Here is a 27,179-nt window from a genome sequence, read left to right on the forward strand (position 1 = left end):
CCATTTTATCCTCACAACAACAACCCTGTGAGGTGGGTTGGGCTGAGAGTATGTGACTGGCCCAAAGTCACCCAGTGAGCTTCCATGGCCGAGTGGGGACTAGAACCCGGATCTCCCGACTCCCAGTCCAGCACTCTAGCCACTACACCATGCTCGCTCTTTTTCAAATGAGACAAATGAAAAAGTATATTATTGTAGTTTTCTTGTTCATTACTCCACTAATATATAATTACAGTTTTTTACAATTCCACATGACTTTTCCAGATAGCTGGTAAGGTAGATGAAAGCCTGCTGGTGTGGTGCAGGGCATAGGGTATTGGGCAAGCAAGCTCTGTCTTCACATTTCTCCTTAGCCTGCCATGAAGCTTACTGGGTGACCATGAGCTGATGTTCTCTCTCAGCCTAACCTACAGGTATTTTTAACCTCCAGTGAGTAGAGGACCAGGCACAGGCTACTCTAGAACAATCAGAAAGCTAGACACAAAAAGGGAATAGAGGCTATGGAAGGAAAAGACTCTCCAGTGGTGGTGAACTGCAGCGTTTGTGCCATGTTTGTTTTTTTGCCTGAGATCAACATGGCCTACACCTGCAACAAGTGCAAGCTGATCACGCTGCTGGAAGAAAAAGTAAGAGGACTGGAGTAGTGACCCCCCGGGGAATAAGAGAACATGAAGAGTTCTTGGACAGAATGATGGAACTACAGCAGCAAAGTAAAGAACAGAAGCTAGAAGAGCAACAGCAAGCTGAGGCAGAAGAAGAAAATGCTGAGGTGAGGAAAAATGAAGTGGAGCATACTCCTTGGAAAAGGGTGACAAGAGCAGAAGAACTAGAAGCCACTCTGCACCAGTAGAGGCAGTGGAGCTATGGAACCATTTCCAGGTACCTGAGGATGAGACTGGAGGACAGCCTGCAGAGGAAGAATTGCAGGGGAACCTGCATGAGAGCGAGCAGGAGGCTGGAGGTCAGTCAAGCAGAGGCGATGAAACCAAGGCCTCCAACAAGAAGAGTAGCAGTGGGAGACTCCTTGCTGCATGGGATCGAAACCCAAGTATGTCGCAAAGATCCATGGACTCGCCAGGTATGCTGTCTCCCGGGAGGATGGATTAGAGATGTGACTGAAGGGTTGCCTGCGCTCATAAAGCCCACTGACAGGTATCCCTTTCTTCTCATCCAGGTGGGAACAAGTGATACTGCCAAGCAGAGCTATGAAGAAATCACATCAGGCTTTGAAGCTTTGGGAAGGAAACTCAAGAACTTTGGGGCCCAGATAGTTTTCTTATCCATCCTTCCAGTAGTTAGAAGAGGGACAGAAGGGGAAAGAAAAATACTCCAGGTGAATGACTGGCTACGAAGGTGGGGCCGGCGTGAGAGATTTGGATTCTGGGACCACGGGCTAGACTTCCTGGAAGATGGACTGTTGGCAAGGGACAGGTTGCACCTCACAAAGGATGGGAAGAATGTGTTTGGCCACAGCATGAAGAACTTCATCAGGAGGGTTTTAAACTGAATCCTACAGGGGAGGGAGATATAAAGTTGGGGGTAACAATGGATGAAGGCTCATGCACTGCAATGGAGAGAACAGCTAATAATAGTTTTCAGAAACCTAAGAGCACCTAATAATAGTCTTCAGAAACATGTACGAAGAAAGCCAGACTATGAAGCACATGGTCTTCGATGTCTATACAGAGTATGGGAAACAAACAGAACGAACTTGAACTCTTAATACACGACGGAAATTATGACTTGATAGGTGTAACTGAGACTTGGTGGGATGACTCCCATGACTGGAATACAGCCATTGAAGGATATAACTTGTTCAAAAAGAACAGGAGGAACAGAAAGGAGGTGGGGTTGCACTATATGTTAAAAATACGCATCTCTGCACAGAAATACAGGAGAGTGAGCTTGGTAGCCCCACTGAGAGCATCTGGGTTAAAATAAATGGAGCAAAGAATACAAGGAACATGGTGGTTGGAGTCTACTACCAGCCACCCAATCAAGATGATGAGGATGAAACTTTTGAAAAGCAAATTGCCAAGGTTTGAGAAAGCATGATGTAGTAGTAACGGGGGACTTCAATTTCCCTGATATTTGTTGGGAGACAAATTCTGCAAAACATGGCCCCTCCAAGAGATTCCTGACTTGTGTTGCTGATAATTTCCTCCTACAGAAAGTAGAGGAAGGAACTAGAGGATCATCAATCCTTGACTTGATTCTAACCAACAGATAACTTACTGGATAAAGTAGCAGTTATGGGAACTCTGGGGGAAAGTGACCATGTTATACTTGAGTTCTTGGTTCTAAAGGAAGCAAAACCCGAGTGTAGCTGAACACGTCCGATTTTAATAAACTCAGAACAATGATCAGTAAGGTCCCATGGCAAGCGACTTTAACGAGAACAGGAGTCCAATATGGGTGGGAGCTTTTAAAAAAGGAAATTCTCAAGGCACAATTACAAACAATTCCAACAAGAAGAAAAGGTGGAAGACAACAGAAGAAGCCAATGTGGCTTCACAAAAAGCTTAGGGATGACCTGAAAACAAAAAAGGACACATACAGGAAGTGGAAAGAAGGCCAAATAACAAAGGAAGAGTACAGGCAGGTAGCACAGAATTGCAGGGATGGCGTCAGGAAGGCTAAAGCTGAGAACGAGCTGAGGTTAGCAAGGGATGCTAAAAACAACAAAAAGGCTTTCTTCAGCTATGTGCCCAGTAAAAGGCAGAGGAAAGAAATGGTGGTTCAGCTATTAAATAAGGATGGCAAAACAATAACAGATGACAAAGAAAAGGCAGAGGTGCTCAATTCCTACTTTGGCTCAGTCTTCTCCCAAAAGAGGGTCTATGAGCCCCCTGGCAAAGGCAAAGTAGCTTGGCAAAGGCGAAGTAGAGGCTGAAGGGGCAGGACTGAAGCTTGAGATCGATAGGCATATGGTCAAGGAACACCTAACTACTTTGAATGAGTTCAAATCTCCAGGGCCAGATGAACTGCATCCTAGAGTAATAAAGGAACTGGCAGAAGAACTCTCAGAACCACTGTCTATTATCTTTGAGAAATCATGGAGAACTATCAATGGCTACTAGTCATGATGGCTGTATATTACTTCTACTTTTAGAGACATACTTCTCAGTACCAGTTACTGGGCAGGTGCTACTGTACGTAAGTCCTGTTTGTGGGCTTCCCATAGGCATCCAGTTGGCCATTGTGGGAACAGAATACTAAGCCAGAGAGGCCTTTGGTCTCATCCAGCATGGCTCTTATGCTATTAATATATGTTTACAATGTTTACAAAGTGAGCCAAGGGAATTTGGGAGAAAAGTAAGAAATTATGTGTAGAATTTGGAGGGCCATTCATGGACCACCAGATAGATATTTCAAAATATTAATAGAGTATCTGCAATAGTCGTTTTATAATTTCAGATGTGATTACTGAACCATTTTATGTTGCTGCATAGTAATTGTAATATTTTTTTGCCATCTGATTATACCAGCTTAAAGAGGAATGATAAATGTGATTCTAAGTGTGCCCTTGCCAGCAGATGCAAAAATGCTGCTACTCAGAGTGGAAGCAAGGAAAATTTAGTACAATCCCATGTTATGAAAATAAAGACACACAGAAGGTAGATAAAAATATACCCAACAAAACAAAGCAGTTTATTTTCCAAAATAGGGTGTTAACTAATAAGCTAAACAAATGAACAACCAGAAGATGTAGTTGATGTTAACTGCATTAACAGACACAAATTATACCAAGTTATAACAGTGCAATATTAAACAGCTCTATTTACATGCATATTTACAACCTCTGTATACAAGTTATTTTACCTACTTCCTGGGAAAGTCAAAACACATATTTGGTGTTAGGAAATAGACTCTACTCAATCTATTCAATATAAAATGAGGAACAAAAAATTTAGAAGTGTCCTGAGCAAAATTTTACAGAGACAAAAATAGATGATTAAAACGGAAGATACACTAACCAGCAGAAGTATTTAGAATTTGTTATTTCCTTAATATAAAACTGTTTTACTCTATACAAGTGATTGTATATAGTACCTAAATTACCAACTGAGGAGTGGCAGAAATGCTGACATCCTAGTACTGCATTTCAAAGCCACAGACCTTATTGTGCAACTTTAAACTAAAAGCAATTTCATGTGTTTTTGAAGCATATGGAAAAAAATAACAGAATGGCTAAATTCAGACAGCTTGCTTTGGATCTTCTAATCCAGCCTTTCCTAACCTTGAGTCCCCAAATGCTCTTGGATTACAACTCCCATCATCCCCAGCCAGTATGTCCAATGGTCAGGGATGACAGGATTTGTAGGCCAATACCTGGAAACCCAAAGTTTGGAAAGGCTGCTCTAAAACATGGGTGCTGTGTGACTGTGGACTCTTCCTCCTTCTCTTGTGAAATGGGCAGCTAACCATGGGTTGGAAGCAATCCTGATTAACACTAGACATAGTTTGGCATATTCATGCATTATGGCAAACTTATGGCTAAGGCGGAGGGAATCAGTGTGTGACTGGGAAAAAGACCACATAAACATGTGGCACATTACTGCTCCTTCAAACCCATGGTTGGGAGGATTACATGACATCTGAATCGAGCCAATTTGCTGGAAAAAAAGTTTCATGAACTAAAATGCCTATTAAATATCTAGCTGTTTGAAAACAAAGCTTATTTTCAAGTTTTTGCATTTTCCTTGGATGCTCACCATTTTCATGATTGTAAAACATTAAAAAAGGTTATTTTGCAGTTCCATGAACTTAAAAATATGGGACAACAGCTATGCTAATACAAAACCATTCCAAAAGCAAGTCAATGTGTAATTTATGATTCAAGGGATTTTACTTTCAGAAAAAGTGTAACGTTAATACAATAACCCTCAAATTTGTAGATTAATGTGACATGTTTCAAATAAAATTTGTTCCAGCCAAAACATTGTTCATTTAACTGTACATAAAATAAACTATGATATATATACATTGTTTAAGTTACAGGATTTAAGTTTACATTTTTTTTTTGGCAAATTCTGTTTAACAAAATGGAAATTGCATAACTTGAGTACTTGGAGAAACTTAATTTCCTTTCTCTGGCATGGACATTACAAGAATTTCCCATTCTTTCTACCTGCTATTCATACCTATGGGTTTTTTTTTAAAAAGAAAACCTCTAATATTCACATGCAGCATTTCACTGTTTCCTCTTGCGTTCTGATTCTAAGCAAAATTTTTCATATGCTTCTTCAATTTCTGGGTCCATCTCATCGTCATCGTCATCATCATCAAAATATCTAAAACAAATCCAGCTGTTAGATACATATATTTACGCAGATATGAAGACATCAGAGTAAGAAGGCAAATATAAGGATTAATGTCACAGTCTTATACATATATGTAGCCTTGACAATGAACAGAGTGGGTTCTGCTGATTTGATATAACAGCATTCTGTGCAACTCAAGTTGCATTATAATTAAAAGATACCACCAAATATCAAACTGAAGTGCTCAGAGCCAGGTTGTTCAAATACTTTCAGAACAGAAACTTTCACAGAGTTTAATTGAAAGAAGTGTGAGTGCCTTTCACTCACTAGTGCTGTTTTGCAAACTGCTGCATAAGTACTAGCAGAAGACTTTGCACATAAAAATATCTGGAGCTCCATCACAGTGAGTTATCAAAATATTTTAAGAACAAGTTTTGACAGGAGTGCTTTTGCAAAGTGGTACCTTAATTCAGGACTTGTAATTATCAAACTGAAGTTATGATATATCTGCATAAAAACATTTGACTGAAACAAGAACTTACGGATCTCCAGCTCCTGATAAGTCTGTTCCATTTTCCTCATACTCTTGGAACAAATCTTGTCTTTCAAGGAGTTCTTGATATTTCTCTTGATAATCTACAATAGCATTATTTTTTAAATTCAGCTGCACTTTCAAGTTTATTTTATTCATTATATCCATAACAAAAGGAGTAATATACAAATAAATTTTTGTATGCAAATAATTAACAGATCAGTGTGTGATCAGTGTAAGTCTGCAGCTGTATAGGCACCACTGAGAGAGTTTGTTTAGACACATTATTTTGTTGCACTCCATTTCATCATTTTTACTTATCTTGAACTTAGCGTTTCCCAGTCAGACTTTGTCCTCACTAAGCTTTACTTAAAATGATTCTGAATTTGCCCAATTGCATCCATGCAATCATTCACCCCCCGCCCCATTAAAGGAGATGCAGTGTCCTCCCTGCCAAAAAAGGTAAAGGACTGTAACCTAAGGCTAAAGTGGAAAAGTTTAGCTTGTGCTTTAAAAGATTACATGAAATTAACAAGGTGCCTAAGCAAATGAGTACAAGGGCACAAACTCATACAAAGCAAACAGGCTTCAGCAACAAAGGAAGGAAGTGGGATAGTGAGAGACTTTTACTCACAACAACCATGGAAAAACTTATACTTCTCTAATTTTTGCTGATAATTAGCAATAATTTGTAACAAATAACAGCAATGGTTCTATATGCCACTGTGTACATAAGTGTCATTATAAAGTGTAGTCACTAGGTGGCACTGGGTTTAGGGGTATCTGGGTGGAGTCAAGACTTTCCTGTGGTTCCGTTCATGCTGGAGACACAATAAAGTTTTTGTCTAGCTTCCTGATTGGTGTGTCTAAGCCAACCTTCCCCAACCTGGTGCCCTCCAGTTGTGTTGGACTCATGGCATTTAAAACAACACATTAACATAAGTTTAAGGACTGGGGATGATGGGAGTTGTCCTACACATCTGGAGGGCACTTGGTTGGTGAAGGCTGGGGTAAGCCTTCCATGAAAGCTATTTAAACTATATCGGTGCATGTTTTTTTTTAATTAACATTTGACTTCATTAACTTCTTAAACTATAGCTATTTTGTGACTTTAAAAAGAACGAAATCAAATTGTTGGCATACCTGGGTCTGCTGCAGTGAAAGGAACACCTTCAGATGTGTAAAATGTTGGTTCATTCTAAAATTAAAATAAAGTGATTGTATTTATAACTTTCTACTCCACTAATTTATCATGCTTAGCATTTGTACATACATTCAGAGAAATCTATCTGAAACAAAAGAAACGCAAGTATTCTTTACCATAAAGTAGTTAGGGTCATTTTCTGGAGTTGCTTCTCTGTACGTTGAAGTTATATGTACCCTTCCCCAGTTACTTGACCGCAGTTCTACTAGTTTCAGAAGCATATGCTTTACATCTCTGAAACAGACAAAAGTACAAAATAAAAATCAGTACATTCCCAGCACTGGACAGCTTACTCACATTGCTTGCAAGCAGATAATGGGTAAACAACAAAACTAGTCCTTATATTCTTTGGTAATTCATTCATAGCTGCTCACGAATTCAACTTAAAAGTTACCTCATTGCCAAAGGCAATTAAACTTGGAAAGGCTAATCATTCACATTTCTTATGCACAATTTTTAATTTGAAGTCAATACTCTCATGCAATTGATACAACCATGGCATTAGAAATCAGTGATATATATACATATTAAATATGACACACATGGATCTAAAGACTGTTCAGTGTTTGGGCTGGTTAAGTGCAGCTATTTAGATTTGTCTTCTGTCCTTTTCCAAAGATGCAGGGATAAATATACTAGGCTAGCTTCCATAATACGTGGTGCTGCCTTTGAAAAGCCAGGTTGTTAACCAGGCCAGCATAATGAGCATGTTTCACCTATGCTTATTACTTATGTATTAAGATCATTAGAGGCCTGTGTTCGGATGCCCCTAGGCTTCCATGGACAGGGCCTTCTCTGTAGTTGTCTTTCAGTTACTCCAATGGATTTTGCCTGGTGCTGTCTCTTATCTTTCATGCTCCTAGCAAAATTGGTCCTGTTCACCCAAACTTTTTAAGGTCCATTAAATATTGGTTTGTTATGGTATTATTGCTTTTACTGCAGCTTCTCCGCAGCTACATGCTTGTGTTAGATCTCTTCTTCTTCCTCTTCTTTTTGTATCGATTGCTTTTTTATATTTGATTTTAAAACTGTTTTCCTAGTTGTTGTATTGGTTGGTAGAAAGGTGGGGTATCATTTTTGAAAATGTAAGATAGATAGTGTTCCCCTTCCTAACTAACAAAAGTTAAAACCGTAACCAAATCCGTCCCCCCCAATGCATTGGCCAAATCAATTTCCAACGTAATCCTTGTCAAACCCATCTCTAAACAAGATTATACAGAACTAATTAAACATTGTGCGCCTAGCAGCCTATCTGCATCAAGTGATGAGCCATTTTACTTATTGCAAACATGTGTATCCTGCCCTATATCATTAAGATCTCAGGGTGGCCATCACATCATGTTGAATTTTCCTGGATATTGTGAAGAGATTCCAGGGTAGGAAGAAGACATCCACTTTCTACAGCAGAGGTGGGGAACATTTTGGCTCGTGGGGAACATTTTGGCTCATGGGGACAAGATTCCTGTCTAGCTCACCTGCCAGGGGCAAGATGACTTCACGGGGTGGACTCTCCCTCCCGAAGTCATACCCCTGAAGCCCCCCTCCTCTGAAGCCCCTCCCCCCACAGGGTAGTTTCTCTTTGCAGAGGCAGGCACATGGCCCATACCTACTTCTACATGGTGAACTCCTTTTCCCCGTGCAGAGATAGGAGCGATCATTCCTGCCTCTCTCTGCATGAAGAGTTGAAACTCACTGCACAGAGGGGCAGGAGATTACTATTGCCTCTCTCTGCGCAGAGTTTCTACATACAGAGAAAGGCAGCAGCAATCTCCACCCTTTCTCTGCATGGAGAATTTAAGCTCCGCGCAGAGAGAGACAGGAGATCACTGCCACCTTTCTCTGCAGGAGCCTGCTTCAGTCCTCCTTCATGTTCCCTGCCTGGGGAATTTTGGGGAGGAGCAGTGCTGAGCTGGCTCAGTCGCTCTCTCACCTCTCTCCTTTCTGAGGGGGTGGGGCCTCGCTTGCGGTTCTGCGGGCAGGATAGGTCAGCCTGGTGGGCCGAACTGGCCCATGGGCCCGAAATTCCACATCCCTATTCTACAGGATCCACAAAAGATGCTTACTTGCCCTGGGGGTTTGCAATATATACATTAAAATAAATGTTAAACAGTTACAAAATGGGAAGATAATGATTACAAGACTAAATTGATTGAGAGTTGTATTACTTAAATACGAGAATTGTTTTAGCATAAGTTGTATCATAGATAACACAATGACAATCCTTAATTAGATGAACAGAAATCTATAATGAATTGGTCTATTTTACCACATAACCTTAAGAAATAGCAAGGAATAATCATGAGCCATAAAGTAAAGCTGGGAAACATGAAATTTTCTTACTACCTGCTGCAATTTGCATCCAAAACAACATTTTCTATTTTCTGTATTATGTCATCCATATAAGTCTTTCCTTTTTCTTTCCATGCATCTTCCAGTACCGAACCTGTCAACTGGGGAATGCATGCTATTAGCCATTTTGAAAAGTGACATTAAACTAAATTAAATTTCTGTAATATTATTGATTGTGTGATGAAGCCATTAGCATTTACAGACTATCTCTAAAGAAGCTGTTACTACCTTAAACCTGAGGGGTCTGGACTTTACGTGGTTATATAATCCTACTAAACTGATCTCGCAGTTCCATTAGTAATGTGCTCTTGTTTACCCATGAAAACTAGAAGCTGCTCAGATATCTCTCCAGTATCTATGCCACGTACAGAACAGCTTCCCTCATAAATCTCTATTATTTGCTGCAGAATTTGGAATAAAGAAGGACTTGCAAAAACGTCCATTGGATATGCCTTGTAAGAAGATATACCGTCACAAAGGGTTGTGTGCCATTGTTCATGAATACTCTTGAAACTTTTTTTTAAATGGTTAACCACATTTTGAAGATCTCAAATAACAACATTGAGTCGGCTTGAACATTATACTGAATTTCATGGAACACAGAAATAAACTCCAGCCAGGCTCAGCTTAGCGCCCCCCCCCCCCCCGGCTTGCCCCCGCCCCCAGTTTGGCTAATATAATATTGTACTTCATTGAAGAGATGGTACAATTATGCACACATACTAGGGATTAAGTCCCATTTCAATCACTGGGACTTATTTCCAAGTAAACATGCATAGAACTGTGCTCTTAAAACAATTTAAGGCAGCACTGTTATTGAATAGTTGACCTTCATATCTTTTTATGCATTCAAATCAGGTGCGACATACAAAGCAACACTAACTGCTACAGTTTCTTTTTTCTTAAAAAAAAAAAAAAAAAAGAATAGTAATCATACTATTCCCTCCCAACCCCCACTATGACACACTCAGAGAATTAGATTGATTGATACCATTCACTGGACTAAACTGGTTAAGCCAAATTGGTTGGATCCAGAGTTGCATAACTGAATATCTGCTTGTATAGTGTGCTTTCCTGCCCTCTCCTTCCTCACTGCAGCCTTCTGTGCCCCATGAAAAGCTGATCCTGCAGGTTGGGGCACCACAGGATGTAGCATAAGAGGCTGCAGTGGGAGAACGGAATGACCTAAACCAACACAATATCGTAGAAGTTTCTTATATCCTGCCCCTCCTCTAAGAAGCTGAGAGTGGCACATGTAGAATTATCCCATTTTATCTTCACAACTACCCTCTGAAATAGCTTAGCCATAGATTGCAACATGTGCACTCAGTGAACTTCATGGATCAGTGAAGATCTGAATCCAGCACCCCAGTCCAAATCCACCAATTTATCCACTATGATACAGTACAGAAATTGAATATTTATTAAAAGTAACTAACATCCAGATGTACATCGGTAGCATTTTAATGTAGGAATGTTCAAAAACAGATATAAGAATAAAGCCCCAAATAATGAAAATGTCATACTTTCAGTAACTTTACTGCACAGATTAAATTGTTGTCCACAGGATTAGAAAAAAGCGTGTTTAATAATTCCTGAAGTCCAGTCTGAAGAATCTCTGCTCGGGTTAGTTGACCTTTAGTTCCTTTAATCTGTAAATATAAAATAATGTATCTGAACACTTACAAGACGTTAAAATTTATTCTTTGTATTTGGCCAACTTTGGAACCACTGGTTTGTGGACTTCAAAATTAAAAATGCTGCAAGTTATTAAAATCCAAGTAACTGGAATTGTAGATTCCTACATAAACCTAACTGCATATAGAACAGAATTAACATCCATGAACTAATAAAATGAAGCAATAGGTCTTACTCAGGAGTTTCATTTTGGGCAGAACTCTTAATCTAATACAAATTCCCTCACTCTAGGGCCACGGTCTTCACTGCACGGCCTGTGGCCCATTGGCAGCTTGCAAAGCCTCCACATGTGGATCCGCTCTCTGCCCACCTCCCTCTCTCCTTGCTCGATTTGACAGAGTGTCTTCCTGTCCCAACAGCCACAGTGCTTGAGGCATCGCTCCTTGCAGTGCTTAATTACAGTGCTGCTGCTACTCCTTTGTTGCTGGCCCCTTTATTTCATCCCCTCCACTTCCTACCCCAGCTGCATAGCAGGCCAGCTACTGAGCCACCTCCTCCACTGCTAGCTGCGCTACCCTACCACTGCAAGGTGAAGAGGTGTGTGTGTATCCCTCTCCTCTCTTAATGCCAGGAGCTACCATGCTGGGTCACAATTGTTTCCCCTCCTTCAGATCCAGAGTGTGTTTGAGAGACCAGAGATTAGGATCTTCCCAGACTCCCCTCTTCCTTAAAACACTATTACAGCACAAGTCTATGCATGTCTACTCAAAAGGAAATCCCACTGAGTTCTTACTCCCAAGTAAGTTTGCACAGGTTTGCAGCCGTAGCAGCTTATTTGTGATTGACCCACTTGCATTGGGTGGGGGGAAGAGAAGGTGCACACTCAATCGGGGGAAGAGGTGCAAGATGTATGTGTGTGGGGTGTGGGGGCATTTTGCCTTCAAAGACTCTGGTGTTGTTCCCCTTTTTGTTTTGAGGGAGGTAGCTGAGGCTTGCCTTAATGGGCTTCAGAGTACATGTACAGCCTTTGCAATTGCAGTCTCTCTCATTTTAAAAATAAAATTTATCTTACATGTTAGCTTTTGTTGGGCACAGTAAGAAGGCGGTTAGTATGTTTTTGCTTTTATTTCTTTTAAAGTATGGTGGGGTTTAAGCTTCTGTTGGTTTGACAAATCAAAGTCAGTGTGTTTCTAGAGAAGGTTGATTTTATAAATTAATTTGTTTAAATAGTTATAAGATGATAAAAGCAGATATATAGGAATAGCTTATTTGTTTTGGTGTTTTTATTGAAGGCTATCCAGAGTGTGTGGAGGCAGGAACATTAGGCATCCACTTGGCAACTGCAGGAACAGAATGCTGGATTAGAGAGGCCTTTGGTCTGATCAAGCACAGCTTTTATGTCCTTAACATGATACTGCTTCTTGAGTTGTATTTTAATTATAGGATGTAGGAACAAATGACAAGAATGCCCATTAGGAGCAATGAGAACTCTCTGAAGAGGCAAGAGTGTGTGTGTGTGTGTGTGTGTGTGTGATACATTAAATCAGCTTTCCCCAAACTTTTGCACATCCAGTTAAAGTAAGTTTTGCATTTGATTATTCTGTGTTAATTTTAGTAACACAGTTACTAAGTAACACAGTGTTACTAGTATTACTACAGTGTTACTGTATTACTAGTAACACAGTGTTACTAGTAACACAGTTACACAGTTAACTTAATTAACATTAAGTTAATGTGGTTCTCACTCTGAATTTGTTTTTGCCAAAGTGGCTCCCCATTTAAAAAATAGTGAATACTACTGCTCTAGGGAGAAAGTACGAAGTAAAAAATGAACTGGTCTACATCACATTTATTTGAATGTTTACCCCCTTGTTCATCTGATCTATCCATAGATAGAATTAAGGTTTAAAATCCATGGAGATAGCTCATTCGCACCAACATAGTATAGCCCAGTTCATTTATTAGAGCACAAGACAATACTGTGTTGAGGCCTTCAGTTCTGGAGAGTCTCAACAGGTCCTACATGCACAGCCAGAGCTTTTCCACTGTCAGTTTCATAGCCACCAACCTGTGTGCCTACAGCCATTTTGACTGCAATCAAAAGGCCAAAACAGAGATAAAGACTGGGTTTGGATGACACAATAACCCATGATGGGTTAAATAACTTACAATGGTTTATTTAACCCACTGTGGGTTGTGTTGTCTGTTGGGGATTTCTAAATCCACGATGGCTTAATTGCCCCAAATAACCCACTCTTATAACCCATGGTCTTCCGTAGGGATTATTTAACTCACTGTGGGTTATCGTGCCATCTGGCGGACACTATGGGTTATTTGGGTTGCCTACATGAGATGGCAAGATTGAACATCGACATCTTGGGAATCAGCGAACTAAAATGGACAGGAATGGGCGCATTTAATTCAGGTGACCATCATATCTACTATTGTGGCCAAGAATCCCTTAGAAGAAATGGAGTAGCACTCACAGTCAACAAAAGGGTGGGAAAAGCAGTACTGGGGTACAATCTTAAAAATGATAGAATGATCTCAGTACGAATCCAAGACAAACCATTCAACATCACAGTAATTCAAGTCTATGCCCCAACCACTGAGGCCGAAGAAGCTGAGGTTGATCGGTTCTATGAAGACCTACAACACCTTCTAGAACTAACACCAAAAAAAGATGTCCTCTTCATCATAGGGGACTGGAATGCTAAAGTAGGAAGTCAAGAAATCACCGGGATAACAGGCAGGCATGGCCTTGGTGTACAAAATGAAGCAGGACAAAAGCTAATAGAGTTTTGCCAAGAGAACACGCTGATCATAGCAAACACTCTTTTCCAACAGCACAAGAGGCGACTCTACACATGGACATCACCAGATGGTCAATATCGAAATCAGATTGATTATGTCCTTTGCAGCCAAAGATGGAGAAGCTCCATACAGTCAGTAAAAACAAGACCTGGAGCTGACTGTGGCTCAGATCATGAGCTGCTTCTTGCAAAATTTCGGCTGAAATTGAAGAACGTAGGGAAAAGCACTAAACCATTCAGGTATGACCTAAATCATATCCCTTATGAATATACAGTGGAGATGAGGAATAGATTTCAGGGATTAGACCTGATAGACAGAGTGCCTGAAGAACTATGGACGGAGGTCCGTAACATTGTTCAGGAGGCAGCAACGAAATCCATCCCAAAGAAAAAGAAATGCAAGAAAGCAAAGTGGCTGTCTGATGAGGCTTTACAAGTAGCTGAGGAAAGAAGGGAAGCAAAAAGCAAGGGAGAAAGGGGAAGATATACCCAACTGAATGCAGAGTTGCAGAGAATAGCAAGGAGAGACAAGAAGGCCTTCTTAAATGAACAATGCAAGGAAATCGAGGAAAACAACAGAATGGGAAAGACTAGAGATCTCTTCAAGAAAATCGGAGATCGCAAGGGAACGTTTTGTGCAAAGACGGGCATGATAAAGGACAAAGAAGGCAGGGACCTAACAGAAGCAGATGCGATTAAGAAGAGGTGGAAAGAATACACAGAAGAACTATACAGGAAAGATCTTATTGTCCTTAATAGCCATGATAGTAATGTCCTTGATAGCCATGATAGTGCGGTCACTGAACTTGAGCCGGACATCCTCGAGAGTGAAGTCAAGTGGGCCTTAGTAACAACATTACTAACAACAAAGCTAGCGGGGATGACAGTATTCCAGCTGAGCTATTTAAAATCCTAAAAGATGATGCTGTTAAAGTGCTGCATTCAATATGCCAACAAATTTGGAACACTCAGCAATGGCCGCAAGACTGGAAAAGGTCAGTTTACATTCCAATTCCAAAGAAGGGCAACGTCAAAGAGTGTTCAAACTACCGCACAATTGCGCTCATTTCACATGCCAGCAAGGTGATGCTCAAAATCCTACAAGCTAGGCTTCAGCAGTATGAGAACCGAGAACTACCGGAAGTACAAGCTGGGTTTCGAAGAGGCAGAGGAACTAGAGATCAAATCGCCAACATTCGCTGCATCATGGAGAAAGCAAGAGAATTCCAGAAAAATGTCTATTTCTGCTTCATTGACTACGCTAAAGCCTTTGATTGTGTGGATCACAACAAACTCTGGCAAATTCTTAAAGTGATGGGAGTACCAGACCACCTTACCTGTCTCTTGAGAAACCTGTACGAGGGTCAAGAAGCAACAGTAAGAACCAGACATGGAACAACCGAGTGGTTCCAAATTGGGAAAGGAGTACGACAAGGCTGCTTATTGTCACCCTGCTTATTTAACTTATATGCAGAGTACATCATGAGAAATGCCGGGTTGGATGAATCAGAGGTCGGAATTAAGATTGCTGGGAGAATTATCAACAACCTCCGATATGCAGACGATACTACCCTAATGGCAGAAAGTGAAGAGGATCTAAAGAGCCTCTTGTTGAGGGTGAAAGAGGAGAGTGCAAAAGCTGGTTTAAAACTCAACATTAAAAAAACGAAGATCATGGCATCTGGCCCCATCACTTCCTGGCATATGGAAGGGGAAGAAATGGAAGCAGTGACAGATTTTACTTTCTTGGGCTCCAAGATCACCGCAGACGGTGACTGTAGCCATGAAATTCAAAGACGCTTGCTCCTTGGGAGGAAAGCTATGGCAAACCTAGACAGCACAGTAAGAAGCAGAGACATCACCTTGCCAACAAAGGTCCGTCTAATCAAAGCTATGGTTTTCCCAGTAGTAATGTATGGCTGTGAGAGGTGGACTATAAGGAAGGCTGAGCGCCGAAGAATTGATGCTTTCGAACTGTGGTGCTGGAGAAGACTCTTACGAGTCCCCTGGACTGCAAGGAGGTCAAATCAGTCCATCCTAAAGGAAATCAACCCTGAGTGCTCATTGGAAGGACAGATCCTGAAGCTGAAGCTCAAATATTTTGGCCACCTAATGCGAAGAGAAAACTCTCTGGAAGAGACCCTGATGCTGGGAAGGACTGAAGGCAAAAGGAGAAGGGGATGGCAGAGGATGAGATGGCTAGATAGCATCACCGATGCAATGAATATGAACCTGAGCACACTCTGGGAGAGTGTGCAGGACAGGAAGGCCTGGCGTGCTATGGTCCATGGGGTCACGAAGAGTCGGACACGACTGAACAACAACAACAACAACAGCATTGTGCTGCAAGAGTGGGTCAGATTGCTGCCGCTCTGCTCCTATAGGCGTTCTCTGTGTTACGGAAACAGCCTACTCAGGCTATTTCAGTAGTGTCTATGGGGGGAAATGCACAACTGGGAACACCTTAAGTTTGCAGGATCGGGACTAAACTCCTTACACATCCTCCCCGACTCAGGAGGCACCTGATGCACCATCAAAATCCTGCATGATTACTCACAATGGAGTGAAAATCCCAGGTGCACCAAAAAGGGGGGTGAAGGTATAAAACCTTGGAGATTTGCAGGATTAGGATCAAACATTATACACAGCTCTAGCGCTCTTTCACTCCTTGGTGAGTAGCCACGCAAGGTTTTGGCAGTGGATTGGATGCCTCCCCCACCCCCCAATGCCTCACTAGGGGAGGCGGGGTATGAAGTTTGGTCCCAATCTTGCAAACCTCCAGTGCTTTAGAGCCACCACCCCCTTGTCGGGATGATCTGGAATGTTGTCAATGGGTGAAACAGTGCCACTACTCGGGTGGAAGGACTGCAGCGGGACAGGGAGTGGGAGGATGACTCAGGTAACGCACAGTAGCTTAATAAGCTAGTCCTAGTAGCTTATTAACCCTGTTGTGTGGTGGGGCATCATGGATTATTTAAAAAATAAGCTACTGTGAGTAGCTTATTAAGCCACCATGGCTTAAAGTGATGTCTGAAAGTGGCCTGAGCCTCAATCCCCTTCTGTTCTGGCTTCAGTTCAGGAGGGCCATTTTTTCTATCTCTGTGGCTTAGAAAGCTTTCTACCTGCCATCAGTATGTCAGAAAAATATCCCCCCTCTTTTTCTTTAAAAAGTCAACACGACGGTTATAATAGAACTACTTGGTACACTTACTTGAATGAGAGATCACAAAATTTTGAATACCTAAGAGGAAATTTAAAACTATATTTTATAATAGCCTGCTGAAATAAATGCTACTGAAGTATAACAGCTTGATTTATGATCCAAAGTTACTGAACTGCTTGGGTTCAAGAGGTCCAAATCAGGGAACTGGTGCACTGGCAAATAAGGTGTTCAGAATTGGATGCGTACATGCTGCCTGTCATTCATAAATGCTAGCACTGCTAATCACTACATCATTTTGTACTAATATTGTTGTCTCGGTAGTCCTTAGGAATAGTCCAGGTACTTCACGTAAGCTTTCAGCTTTAGTTTGGAAGGAACTAGCATGCAAATATAATGAAAAAGATGCTGGCAGTATTCCACCCAATTGCTCACAAATAAATAAATCAGTTCTCATCAGCCAGTTTTGGCAAGTGAGTGCAAAGGTACTTAAATGTCTTAACAGGGATTTGGGAACTTGATAATGATTTACATTAATTTTTAAATTAAAATTATATAGTAAATATGAGAACAAGATATGTTACTTGTATTTAGATGTTTGCTGTTTTCCATGAGTTACAGTGCCCTACTAATGTACTCTTAGGCCCCTTTCCTCAACAAATTTCTGGCACTACAACTATGCAAGTTTTTAAAAATTATATTTTTAACCAAGGCAGAAAATCCTTTTACCTCTAAATTTAGATAAAGTTCTGCTAAAAATAGCACAAATGCATGAAATCTTTTCCGTGCAGCTTCATCTCCCTTGGCGGCTTCATCTCTGTTTTCATACTCTTTTCGACACCTAAAAGAGATAGCTTTTAATCAAAATTTCATTTTTTCAATAGTATATGCAATGTTTATTGATTCTAGCTATTACAAACTGTTCTCAAACTGTTGGACAATCTCTCTTGCAACAGGAGTTTAAACAGAGAAGACATGCATGGAAGAAAGCCAAGCCAATTTTGACAATAAAAGTTTGTCATAAAAACACATATACTGACCTGTGAAGCAATAATTGTCTGAAGTTGCCACTCTGTGGATTAATGGTGAGATGATGAGAAAGGTAATTGCACAGCCTTGCCCCCATATAGGAAAAATTTGGGACAGATGTAGCCTTCCAAACAGAAGAATAATTGGAATTAGAAAATACAAAATGTTGTGGGGTTTTGTGGATTTTTTCCCTGTATTTATCTGAACATTTTCCTGGACCATGAAATAAGAATTTCAATAGGACAATCTTCAGTTCACTTAAGCTCACTAATTGGTTTTTAAGGGCTCCGTTCAGATCTCACAACAAGCTGTGGTTAGAGAAATGTGAAAATGGAGTACAGAATCAGTACATAAAGAGGGAAAGAGGAAGCAAGTGGGTCCATGGCACAGTTTTGACTACTGTTCAAATAAAACCTGTGCATTGGATTTTGGCCTAGTTCTCTAGAAAGGGCACTTAGTTTATCCAATAGAAAGTTAAAAAGGATACAACCTAATGAAGCTGAAGAATAAATCTCAATGTATTTATGATCTCCATATGTCCATGGAGAGAGAGAGAGAGAGAGAGAGAAAGAGAGATAAGCTGTTGGTAAATCAGTTTCAAAAATTTCAATGGAACATACTAATAATTTTCAAATTACAATAAAGTGGTTTACAAACACCATTCATCTAGTTCAAACTACCTCCATCTTCTACAGAGAAATGAATAGCTGCCCTTTCCCAAGGCAGAAATGTTAATGTTAATTTTAAGAAGGAAGTTGAGAAGAGAAATAGCACTAGTTATTTTCACTTTCCCTTAACAAGCAGCAATTAAAACCTGAGCTGAAAGAAAACAGAAACTAAATGCAATTAACATGGTTCACAACACACTATTACTTAGGAACATGGATTGCTCTGCTCTCTCTACCAAGTATCCTAATTTATAACAGTTCAAATCAAGGTCTCTGTCCTTGTTTTCAAAAATTCCAAGAGGCCTCAACTTTGCTATTCGACCAAAAGTATTTTTGCTACAACTACAATCCTCTACTGAAAATAATATCTAGCTGCATTTATACAATACAAGCACCAGAACAAGCAACTCTGCCTGTTCAGTCTATTTATTTATTTATGGTGCAATCCTATCCAGAGAGTCGCAGCCTCCCTGCCCTTGGGAACACTGCCTTTTCCCCATTCTCCCTGCTCTGTTTTCTGAGCACGAAGAGGCAGCCAGCATGGTTCTATCCGCATCAGCTATGAGGGGGCGGGCGGGGAGCATAGTTTCCTGGCTCTGGGGTCAGAGCCCTGTCTCCAAATTTGGAGCCAGGAAACTGAATCCCCCCCCCCTTGCACTGTCTGGTGGGCATAGGATTGCTCCCTTTATTTATTTATTTATTTATTTATTTATTTCATTTCTATACCACCCAATAGCCGAAGCTCTCTGGGCGGTTCACAAAAATTAAAACCTCTCTGGATAGGATTGCGTCATAAATACATAAATTGACCGAACAGGCAGAATTGCTTGTTCTGGTGCTTGTATTGTATTTATTACATTCCTATGCCGCCCAATTGCCAGAGCTCTCTGACGGTTCATGACAAAACCATAAAATACAACATAAAATATAATATAAAAGTTTAAAACTACAGTATAAAACCAAAATGAAAAATAAAAACCAAAATAAAATCTAGCGGTAGTGCAAAGATTTAAAACAGGAACTGAAAGACTTAAATACCTAGAAAAATAAGGAAGTATTCATCTAGTGCTGAAAAGACTACAATGCAGGTGCCAGGCAAGCCTCTCTGGTGAGCTTATTCTACAACTGGAGTGCCACAACAGAAAAGGCCCTCTTCATAGTAGCCACCCACCTCGCTGCCTTTGGTGGGGTCCTGCAGAAGGACCTCTGAAGATGATCTTAAGGTCTGGACAGGTATATATGGGAAGAGATGATCCTTCAAGTAACCTGGCCACAAGCCACTTAGGGCTTTGAATGTTAACACCAGCACTTTAAATTGAACCCAGAAAAGGACTGGCAGCTGGTGCAGATGGAAAAATACTGGCATAATATTGTCATGTTGTCCAATTCCTGTTAATGAACTTGCTGCTTTATTCTGGACCAGCTGCAGTTTCCGGACTGTTTTCGAAGGCAGCCCCACATATAATGCATTGCAGTACCCCAGACAAGAACTTACCAGAGCATGGATACCTGTAGCTAGGCATCCATGCTCTGTAGGTATATCAGCCTAAAAAAGGTGCTCTGTGCCACTGAGGCCACCTGAGCCTCCAATGACAATTCTGGATCGAAGAGCACTCCCAAACTACAAACCTGATCCTTTAGGGGGTGTGCAACCTCCTCTAGAACAGGTTGAATATCACTCATCCAGGCAAAAGAACCATCCACTAATGGTACCTCCGTTTTGTCTGGATTGAGTCTCAGTGTATTGGTCCCTCATCCAGTCTATTACTACACCCAGGCACTGATTCAGAACACCCGCTGCCTCACTTCAATTTCATGAAAAGGAGAAATAGAACCGAATGTCTCCAAATATTGCGGAGACCTCAGTTCACAACTCCAGACAGCCTCCCCCAGCACTACAATTTTTAGAGAGCAAATAAAACTGTCTAAGAAATTAAAAACAATACTGCAGATATGAATTCACTATCCCCTCTCATTTTCTTCCTATAGCTAAAAATGTTCAGCAAAGACTTCACAAGTCTTTCTAAGCCATACTGCAACCCTATGGGTTGTATGTAATGCTAGTCTTACTTAGAGTAGAGCCACTGAAATGAATAGGACTTAAGTTAGTCATTACTAATTTCAGTCCCATTCATGTGAATGGACGAACATTGCACGCAACCTATAGGTTTCTTTCATTCCAGACTTTAAATCAGATAATGGGGGGATCACTTCTTTGAGCTCAATTTTCAAAGGCACAGTCCTTTCTGTTATTATTTTCAAAAAATGTGTGGTGAAACTCCAATCCGATTGTAAACAATGAATGTCCAGATCCTCAAAAACTCCTACTGGCAGAAACCTTTATTCTCTTCAAAGAAATGCTTTGATCAATCCCTTGTTATTATGACATTAGAAATTCACATAAATATGACTTTATACATAAATGTGCAACCTGTCCATCACACTCACACAAAAATTACCTGTTGGTAAATGAGTTCAACAAGTTCTTGTAATGCTTCATCTGTAGTGACACAACCATTTAGAATTTCTGAAAAATGTGCTATTTCAGTTTCAAAACACGCTGGCTGTCCTGCAAGGCGGTTTAGAAAGTCCTGCACATATTCAGTTAGACTTGGATATCCATCACAACCATCTTCTAAAGAAGGTTCCTAAAAGTAATTACAGGCAGTTTGGGAATTAAACTTAACATGACCATTTCTCATTAAAATGTGTTAACTATATTGGAATGGAAAAACAAAACCTGAAGTTTCACAACTGAAAACAGGAATATCCTAACTGCTTTCTCTATTGTACAGTGCTGTCTTGTCCACACAACGTGGATACTGGGATTTAGAAAAGTGCACAGTGCTGTAAAACTTCCAGTCTTCCTACCTGAGTAGGGCTGGGATCAGCTACTTCTGTTAATGTGGGAAAGGAGAAGAGTTACACCAAAACAGAGTGAAGTAACTTGTGTAAATCACCTAAAGTGGTAAAAACGCTTTGCTGACATATTCAGGGAGGAAAATACTATCCCACAAAACCTTTTACTAGTATATCTGTTCGCACATACAGTACCTGTTACTTGTGGCCTAAAAGACAAAATAAGGGCCAACTTTTATAAAGATTCTCTGGTCACATGAAGGCAATTCTTATTCACAACAAACAAGCAGACAAGTGGCTCTTTACAAACCTAAAATATCCCAGATTCTGGAATACAGAGTCCTTTACATAAGAATATAAGAAGAGCCAAGCTGGATCAGATCAGAGGCTTATCTAGTCCAGCATTATATTCACACAGTGGCCAACCAGATAGCCATGGGAAGCCCACAAGTAGGACATGAATGCCTCAGCACTCTCCCACTTATGTTCCAAGCAACAGACATACAGAGTCATACTACCTCTGAATTAATTAATATATGGCCATCATGACCATAGTACAATACAGTACATAGTACATAATCATATATCTGACCATATCAGATAGATTATGTACTTTCCAGCCAAAGATGGAGAAGCTCTATACAGTCAGTAAAAACAAGACCTGGAGTGGACTGGGGCTCAGATCATGAGCTGCTTCTTGCAAAATTTCAGCTTAAATTGAAGAATGTCGGGGAAACCACTAAACCATTCAGGTATGACCTAAATCATATCCCTTATGAATATACAGTGGAGGTGACGAATAGATTTAAGGGATTAGACCTGAGTGCCTGAGGAACTATGGACGGAGGTCCGTAACATTGTTCAGGAGGCAGCAACGAAATCCATCCCAAAGAAAAAGAAATGCAAGAAAGCCAAGTGGCTGTCTGATGAGGCTTTACAAGTAGCTGAGGAAAGAAGGGAAGCGAAAAGCAAGGGAGAAAGGGGAAGATATATCCAACTGAATGCAGAGTTGCAGAGAATAGCAAGGAGAGACAAGAAGGCCTTCTTAAATGAACAATGCAAGGAAATCGAGGAAAACAACAGAATGGGAAAGACTAGAGATCTCTTCAAGAAAATCGGAGATCGCAAGGGAACGTTTTGTGCAAAGACGGGCATCATAAAGGACAATGAAGGCAGGGACCTAACAGAAGCAGATGAGATTAAGAAGAGGTGGAAAGAATACACAGAAGAACTATACAGGAAAGATCTTATTGTCCTTGATAGCCATGATAGTAATGTCCTTGATAGCCATGATAGTGCGGTCACTGAACTTGAGCCGGACATCCTCGAGAGTGAAGTCAAGTGGGCATTAGGAAGCATGACTAACAACAAAGCTAGCGGAGATGACAGTATTCCAGCTGAACTATTTAAAATCCTAAAAGATGATGCTGTTAAAGTGCTGCATTCAATATGCCAACAAATTTGGAACACTCAGCAGCGGCCACAAGACTGGAAAAGGTCAGTTTACATTCCAATCCCAAAGAAGGGCAACGCCAAAGAGTATTCAAACTACCGTACAATTGCGCTCATTTCACATGCCAGCAAGGTTATGCTCAAAATCCTACAAGCTAGGCTTCAGCAGTATGTGAACCGAGAACTACCGGAAGTACAAGCTGGGTTTCGAAGAGGCAGAGGAACTAGAGATCAAATCGCCAACATTCGCTGGATTATGGAGAAAGCAAGGGAATTCCAGAAAAACGTCTATTTCTGCTTCATTGACTATGATTGTGTGGATCACAACAAACTGTGGCAAATTCTGAAAGAGATGGGAGTACCAGACCACCTTACCTGTCTCCTGAGAAACCTGTACGAGGGTCAAGAAGCAACAGTAAGAACCGGACATGGAACAACTGATTGGTTCCAAATTGGGAAAGGAGTACGACAAGGCTGTATATAGTCGCCCTGCTTATTTAATTTATATGCAGAGTACATCATGAGAAACGCCGGGTTGGATGAATCACAGGTCGGAATTCAGATTGCCGGGAGAATTATCAACAACCTCAGATATGCAGACGATACCACCCTAATGGCAGAAAGCGAAGAGGATCTAAAGAACCTCTTGTTGAGGGTGAAAGTGGAGAGTGCAAAAGCTGGTTTGAAACTCAACATTAAAAAAACGAAGATCATGGCATCTGGCCCCATCACTTCCTGGCATACAGAAGGGGAAGAAATGGAAGCAGTGACAGATTTTACTTTCTTGGGCTCCAAGATCACCGCAGACGGTGACTGTAGCCATGAAATTCAAAGACGCTTGCTCCTTGGGAGGAAAGCTATGGCAAACCTAGACAGCATAGTAAGAAGTAGAGACATCACCTTGCTGACAAAGGTTCATATAATCAAAGCTATGGTTTTCCCAGTAGCAACGTATGGCTGTGAGAGCTGGACTATAAGGAAGGCTGAGCGCCGAAGAATTGATGCCTTTGAACTGTGGTGCTGGAGAAGACTCTTACGAGTCCCCTGGACTGCAAGGAGGTCAAATCAGTCCATCCTAAAGGAAATCAACCCTGAGTGCTCATTGGAAGGACAGATAATGAAGCTGAAGCTCAAATATTTTGGCCACCTAATGTGAAGACAAAACTCTCTGGAAAAGACCCTGATGCTGGGAAAGATTGAAGGCAAAAGGAGAAGGGGACAGCAGAGGATGAGATGGCTAGATAGCATCACCAATGCAATGAATATGAACCTGAGCACACTCCAGGAGAGAGCGGAGGACAGGAAGGCCTGGTGTGCTATGGTCCATGGGGTCACGAAGAGTCAGACACGACTTAACGACTGAACAACATCATGACTAGTAGCAACTGATAGCCTTATCCATGAATTTGTCTAATCCAGTTTGAAAGCCATTTAAATTGGTAGTCATCACATCTTGTGGTAGGGAATTGAATAGTTTAACAATGTGCTGTGCGAAGAACTTCCATTTATCTGTCCTGAATCTCCCACGATGAAGATGGGTGGTAGTTTTTAAAGGAAATTCTCAAGGCACAATCACAAGCAATTCCAACAAGAAGAAAAGGTGGAAGACAACAGAAGAAGCCAATGTGGCTTCACAAAAAGCTTAGGGATGACCTGAAAACAAAAAAGGACACATATAGGAAGTGGAAAAAAGGCCAAGTAACAAAGGAAGAGTACAGGCAGATAGAACAGAATTGCAGGGATGGCGTCAGGAAGGCTAAAGCTGAGAATGAGCTGAGGTTAGCAAGGGATGTTAAAAACAACAAAAAGGCTTTCTTCAGCTACGTGCATAGTGAAAAGGCAGAGAAAAGAAATGGTGGTTCAGCTATTAAATAAGGATGGCAAAATGATAACAGATGACAAAGAAAAGGCAGAGGTGCTCAATTCCTACTCTGGCTCAGTCTTCTCCCAAAAGAGGGTCTATGACCCCCCTGGCAAAGGCGAAGTACAGGCTGAAGGGGCAGGATTGCAGCTTGAGATCGACAGGCATATGGTCAAGGAACACCTCATTACTTTGAATGAGTTGAAATCTCCAGGGCCAGATGAACTGCATCCTAGAGTCATAAAGGAACTGGCAGAAGAACTCTCAGAACCGCTGTCTATTCTCTTTGAGAAATCATGGAGGACAGGGCAAGTGCCAGATGACTGGAGGAGGGCTAACGTTGTCCCTATCTTCAAAAAGGGTAAAAAGGAGGAACCTAGGAACTACAGACCAGTCAGTCTGACATCAATCCCTGGGAAAATTCTGGAGCAGATCATAAAGCAATCCATCTGGAAGCACCTTGACAACAATGCCGTGATTACTCGAAGCCAACATGGATTTGTCAAAAACAAGTCCTGCCAGACAAATCTGATCTCATTTTTTGATCATGTAACCTCCCTTGTAGACCGTGGGAATGCTGTAGACATCATATACCTCGACTTCAGCAAAGCTTTCGACAAAGTGCCCCATGATATCCTGATGAGCAGACTAGCTCAAAGTGGGCTAGATGAAACAATGATCCGGTGGATCCAGTTGGCTACAGAATCGGACTCAAGAGTGCTTATCAATGGGACCTTCTCAAACTGGGGAGAGGTAACGAGTGAGGTACTGCAGGGCTCAGTCCTGGGCCCAGTGCTCTTCAACATTTTTATTAATGACTTGGAGGAGGAGGTGCAGGGAATGCTGATCAAATTTGCAGATGACACAAAATTGGGAGGGATAGCTAATACTTTGGAAGACAGAAATAAAATTCAAAGTGATCTGGATAGACTGGAGTGCTGGGCAGAAAACAACAGAATGACATTTAATAGGGACAAATGCCAAGTTCTGCACCTAGGAAAAAGAAACCAAATGCACAGTTACAAGATGGGGGATACGTGGCTCAACCACACTACAAGCGAGAAGGACCTTGGAATTGTTGTCGATCATAAGCTGAATATGAGCCAACAATGTGATGTGGCTGCAAAAAAGGCAAATGCTATTTTGGGCTTCATTCATAGAAGCATCGCTTCCAAATCCTGGGAAGTACTAGTTCCCCTCTACTCAGCACTGGTTAGGCCTCATCTGGAGTACTGTGTCCACTTCTGGGCACCACACTTGAAGAAGGATGCAGACAAACTGGAGAGGGTTCAGAGGAGAGCAACGAAGATGATCAGGGGCCTGGAAACAAAGCCCTATGAAGAGAGACTGAAAGAACTGGGCATGTTTAGCCTTGAGAAGAGAAGACTGAGGGGAGATATGATAGCACTCTTCAAGTATTTGAAAGGTTGTCACAGAGAAGAAGGCCAGGATCTCTTCTTGATCATCCCAGAGTGCAGGACACAGAATAATGGGCTCAAGTTACAGGAAGCCAGATTCCGGCTGAACATCATGAAAAACTTCCTGAGTGTAACAGCAATATGACAATGGAACCGATTACCTGGGGAGGTGGTGGGCTCTCCCACACTGGAGGCCTTCAAGACGAGGCTGGACAGCCATTTGTCAGGGATGCTCTGACTTGGATTCCTGCATTGAGCAGGGGGTTGGACTCGATGGCCTTGTAGGCCCCTTCCAACCCTACTATTCTATGATTCTAAGATTCTAGTATTATTTCTCCACACCATGAAAAATTTTATACACCTTTATCATGTCTCCCCTCACACACCATTTTTCTAAGCTAAAGAGCCCCAAACCTTGTAATCTTTTCTCCTAGGGGAGTTGTTTCAAGCCCTTGATCATTTTGATGAATTTCTTCCTTAATACTCAGAGCAATGCTGAAGCAGTGTATTTTTGCAGTAGAGTTTGGATAAGGGCAAAGCTGTTATGAGTCTAGTACAAAGTAAAGAAGATTTATTCTTCATTGGCTTTAACTTTGTTTTCAAAAAAATACTAATAAAAACATTAATACATATTAGCAAATGTTATTCAACTGAAATCTTCTTCATTTTGCATGCTATGATGTGAAAAAATAAAATCCAAACCTTGTTGCAGAGCTACTGCAAAAAAGAAAAAAAAGCTTATATACCAACCAGAAACAGAATATAGACTTCCTGTATCCTGATGCTGGAACAAACTGTTCAAAAATACAGTGCTTAGAATTTCTCACACATTTCTTTTCACTCACAGAAATCATCCCAACTAGCTCCCAGTGTGCCTGCAAATCAGCAAAGTAACGAACTAAAAGCTCATGGATGTTAACCAGAGTGACTTC

General features: G+C 41.1%; 1 protein-coding gene across 2 annotated transcripts in view; it reads right to left on the bottom strand.

Moving 5' to 3' along the window:
* Positions 1 to 3,630: 3,630 nt before the first annotated feature.
* Positions 3,631 to 27,179, bottom strand: part of PAIP1 (poly(A) binding protein interacting protein 1) — a 36,054-nt gene continuing 12,505 nt past the window's right edge. For both annotated transcript variants that reach the window (XM_084833172.1, XM_084833173.1), the window contains 9 exons: positions 21,117 to 21,305; positions 18,001 to 18,113; positions 17,690 to 17,801; positions 10,876 to 11,001; positions 9,344 to 9,450; positions 7,117 to 7,234; positions 6,940 to 6,994; positions 5,807 to 5,900; positions 3,631 to 5,294 (listed from right to left, as the gene is read on the bottom strand). In XM_084833172.1, the coding sequence (XP_084689298.1) occupies positions 5,195 to 5,294; positions 5,807 to 5,900; positions 6,940 to 6,994; positions 7,117 to 7,234; positions 9,344 to 9,450; positions 10,876 to 11,001; positions 17,690 to 17,801; positions 18,001 to 18,113; positions 21,117 to 21,305 (1,014 nt within the window). In that variant the 3' untranslated portion in view covers positions 3,631 to 5,194. The remainder of the gene's footprint in view (positions 5,295 to 5,806; positions 5,901 to 6,939; positions 6,995 to 7,116; positions 7,235 to 9,343; positions 9,451 to 10,875; positions 11,002 to 17,689; positions 17,802 to 18,000; positions 18,114 to 21,116; positions 21,306 to 27,179) is intronic.

Source organism: Heloderma suspectum, chromosome 2 (assembly GCF_057233095.1).
Source record: "Heloderma suspectum isolate Gila_16-S chromosome 2, 16-S_ref, whole genome shotgun sequence".
NCBI classification, from domain to species: domain Eukaryota; kingdom Metazoa; phylum Chordata; class Lepidosauria; order Squamata; family Helodermatidae; genus Heloderma; species Heloderma suspectum.